Below are 3,526 nucleotides of genomic sequence, written 5' to 3' on the forward strand. Positions count from 1 at the left end.
CTCCACAAACAATACAGTTAGAAAATTTTCCCCATGTTTTGTCTCATTTTAATTTCTTTTTCGTAAAAATTGAAAATTTGTGGTATAATATTTGATTTAGCCAATTAATTAATTAATATTGTAAAAATCCATGTCATTAAAAATATTATTTTTTACATTTTAATCATTTTCAATGAACAAATCGAAATAATTATTATTGTAATTATACTTACTATCTATTAGATGTTAGAGCCTTTATCAAACAGTCTTAAATAATATTATTTTTTGAAAGTGTGTATGAATAATATTTTTTACTTTTTAAACATTATTTGTTACTACTTCTACATTATTATTTTTATTATATTTATTTACTATTCTATCAGTGCTTGAACATTAAATTTGACTTGAAAGTCGCGCCAATTTCAAAACAACCGATTCCGCTTTCGTGGCACCAATCAGAAGCGGAGTAAGTGGTGACGCAACTCTCCCTTGAGGGAGAGTTGGGACTGTCTAGGACAGTCGAACCTCTGATACTGTAGCTTTGGAGACTGTTACACTTCGGACACTGTCGTCAGCTGTTTCGCGGACACTGTAATAATCAGGTGAGCCCAGTGCCGCTGCATCCTCAAAGCCCCTTCTCTGAGACATGTAGTACATACGTACTTAGTTTTTCACAATAAATTAAGTGAAAAGTGCAATTTAAATTTTTACTAATTGAAATTTCATATTTTAACTTTACCGGGCTTTGAAATGCCTGAAGTCGCTAACACTAGCTGATGCGCAAGTAGTCGAGATAGTTGAGGCTGTAGGTTAAGTTACGTTGACGTTGGAGGTTTTTCATTGGTTTTGTGTAATAATAATGTGATTTATATATAAAGTTATTACACTAAATCTCTGTTCTTAACATTATTGAGGTAAGTGAAAACATCTTATCGAACTCGCTTTTTATTGTAGCAATTAAAACAATCCACATTAATTAGAACTTTTCGTCCGACGAGTTTTAAATAAAAACATTATTATAGCGATAAGGATTTTTAAAAATAGAATGCAATTAACTTTAGTACATAGTATAATATTTATTTTAAAAAGAAATCAATGAAAGGAACAATGTTTATTTATGCCATACATAACCTAAAAAAACCTTGTTAAGTTGAACTATGCTGGCATATTTTATTTTTCTGGCTAGTGGATGTGTACAATATTCAATTCGAAAGTTATTAATTACAATACATATCAATTCGGCAAAAGCAAATACCAGTAAATATGAAATTGTTAAAATCGGTTTTAATTACAGTCACTTTTAGAAAATGGAAGAGCTTGCAGGTAATCGTAGTGCCTCAAAATGTGTTACAAACTGCCAAAAAAGTGCCATACTCCAGAGAATGCAAGATGGTGAGACTGTGCCTAAATTATCTCAAGAATTCGAGATTTCTAGAACAACCATTCGTCGCTTCAAAATTTCAAGTCAAATTAGTACTCCTGCGATGGGTGGAAACACTTTAATAAGAAAAAAACAAGTCAACCTAACACTATCTTCTCGGCAATCTTTAGTTAAAGATTTTGAAACTGGCTTAAAAATAGATGATTTATGTGTGAAATACAAAGTTTGTGAAAATACGGTTCGTAGAATAATAAAGAAAAAAACAAATTTGCTTGAACGAATTGATGTTATACAAAAAAATTGTGGATCTCTTGATAAGAAAACTTTGAAGGGTGTTGAAGACAGTGACATGGAAAAATCATTATACAAGTGGTTCACACAGCAAAGAAGCATTCCTGAATTAGTCTCTGGAGATGCATTAAAAAGTATGGCTTTAATTTTTAATGAAAATTTTAGTGGGCCTAAAGGTTTTAAAGCAACTAATGGCTGGCTTCACGGATTCAAAAAGAGGCATGGAATTCATGAAGTGGGTGTGCAGGGTGAAAAACAATCAGCGGATACTGATCGCGCACAAACAATTTCGGAATCTTTCAATCAATATTTACAAGAAAGTGACTTCGACCTTGACCAAATTTACAGCGGTGATGAATCAGGATTATATTATAAAGCACTACCAAGACGGACACTAATTGGAGGCAATGAAAGAGGTGCATCTGGTCACAAAGAAGTGAAGGATCGAGTTACATTGATGTTTGCTGCAAATGCCACTGGAAGCCATAAAATACCCTTGCTCATTATTGGTAAGTACGCTAAACCAAGATGCTTCACAAATGTAAATATGGAAAGTTTACCTGCAACGTACGCAGCCCAAATAAGTGCTTGGATGGATCGAGTACTTTTTCTAAAATGGTTCACTGAAGTTTTTTTACCAGAAGTGAGAAAAAAGCACCCTGACAGTAGTAGACGAGTGTTGCTTTTACTGGATAATGCACCTGCACACCCCAGCGCAGAGGAATTAAATGCGATTGATGAAACTGTCCAGGTATGAACCATTGCTCATAAGTTTTAAATAAAAATATTTTTCTCGAAACTTTCTGTTATGAAATGCCAATGAAAAAATTTAATATTTTACATACTATGTGTATTCTAAAAATACCACTTTCAGATGAAAATACTGAATTTCCGTAATAGAGCATAAAATATGAATATAGAATATAAATAATTCCTACCATTTTATAATTTATTTATATTTTTTTACGCTTTATAAATCATGAAGCTTATTGTTATTTAACATGTATCTGAATCTGGTTTAATAATTTATTTTAAAATATTTAATAGTAAATAATAATTAATTCATTTTTATGATAAAAAAGAATGACACGAATTTTAATAAATAAATAATTAAATATCTATATTGTTTAGGTAAAGTACTTACCACCCAATGTTACTGCACTTATGCAGCCAATGGATCAAGGGGTCATTATTAAGACGAAGATGTTATACCGGAGTTGTCTGATTCGAGAGCTGTTATTAAAAAGTGATGACTTTTGTGTTTACAGCCGGGCAAAAAAATTACAGTAAAAGATTGTCTCTACAACATTGCAAATGCGTGGAATGAAGTTTCTCAACAAAGTTTAGCCAACGCATGGAACAAGATTCTTAAGAACAATGATTGGCACCTAAACCCAACTGCATACCATCGAGAAATCTTAGAACTTTTGGAAACCTTAAAAAAACTTCATGGTTTCGAAAATGTCACATATGAACAAGTAAAAGTTTGGATTCAAGAGGATTGCAAGAAATGTGGCTGGAGAATATATAGCGCAGACGAGATTGTTGAGAGGCAAAAACTGTTTCACATTGTTATTCTCTTAAGAGGGAAAGCATTGTCTGCAGAAGAGAAGGCGTCAATTGATGCGTTTGAAAAATGTGGGAAATCACGACGTGAAATAGCGAAGCTTATAAACCGATCGAGAAATGTTATTTACCTGTATATAAAGAATAGAAGTAATCAAATAGTGAAGAAGCAACGTGGACCACGGCCAAAGCTCTCAGATCGTGAAGAACGAAAAATAGTCGCCGCCGCCTCGCAAACAACTAAGGGGTGCAGAAGAATAAAAAATGATGTGGCTCCTCAAGTGTCCAAAAGTACAATGCATCGAGTAT

General features: G+C 32.9%; 1 protein-coding gene across 1 annotated transcript in view; it reads left to right on the plus strand.

The window, feature by feature from the left end:
- Window positions 1–1,286: 1,286 nt before the first annotated feature.
- LOC117178433 (tigger transposable element-derived protein 2-like) overlaps window positions 1,287–3,526 on the plus strand; it is a 6,437-nt gene continuing 4,197 nt past the window's right edge. Inside the window, exons 1-3 of the mRNA XM_033369858.1 lie at window positions 1,287–2,402; window positions 2,783–2,836; window positions 2,920–3,129. Coding sequence (XP_033225749.1) covers window positions 1,287–2,402; window positions 2,783–2,836; window positions 2,920–3,129 — 1,380 coding nt within the window. The remainder of the gene's footprint in view (window positions 2,403–2,782; window positions 2,837–2,919; window positions 3,130–3,526) is intronic.

This window comes from Belonocnema kinseyi, chromosome 8 (genome assembly GCF_010883055.1).
Source record: "Belonocnema kinseyi isolate 2016_QV_RU_SX_M_011 chromosome 8, B_treatae_v1, whole genome shotgun sequence".
Lineage (NCBI taxonomy): Eukaryota > Metazoa > Arthropoda > Insecta > Hymenoptera > Cynipidae > Belonocnema > Belonocnema kinseyi.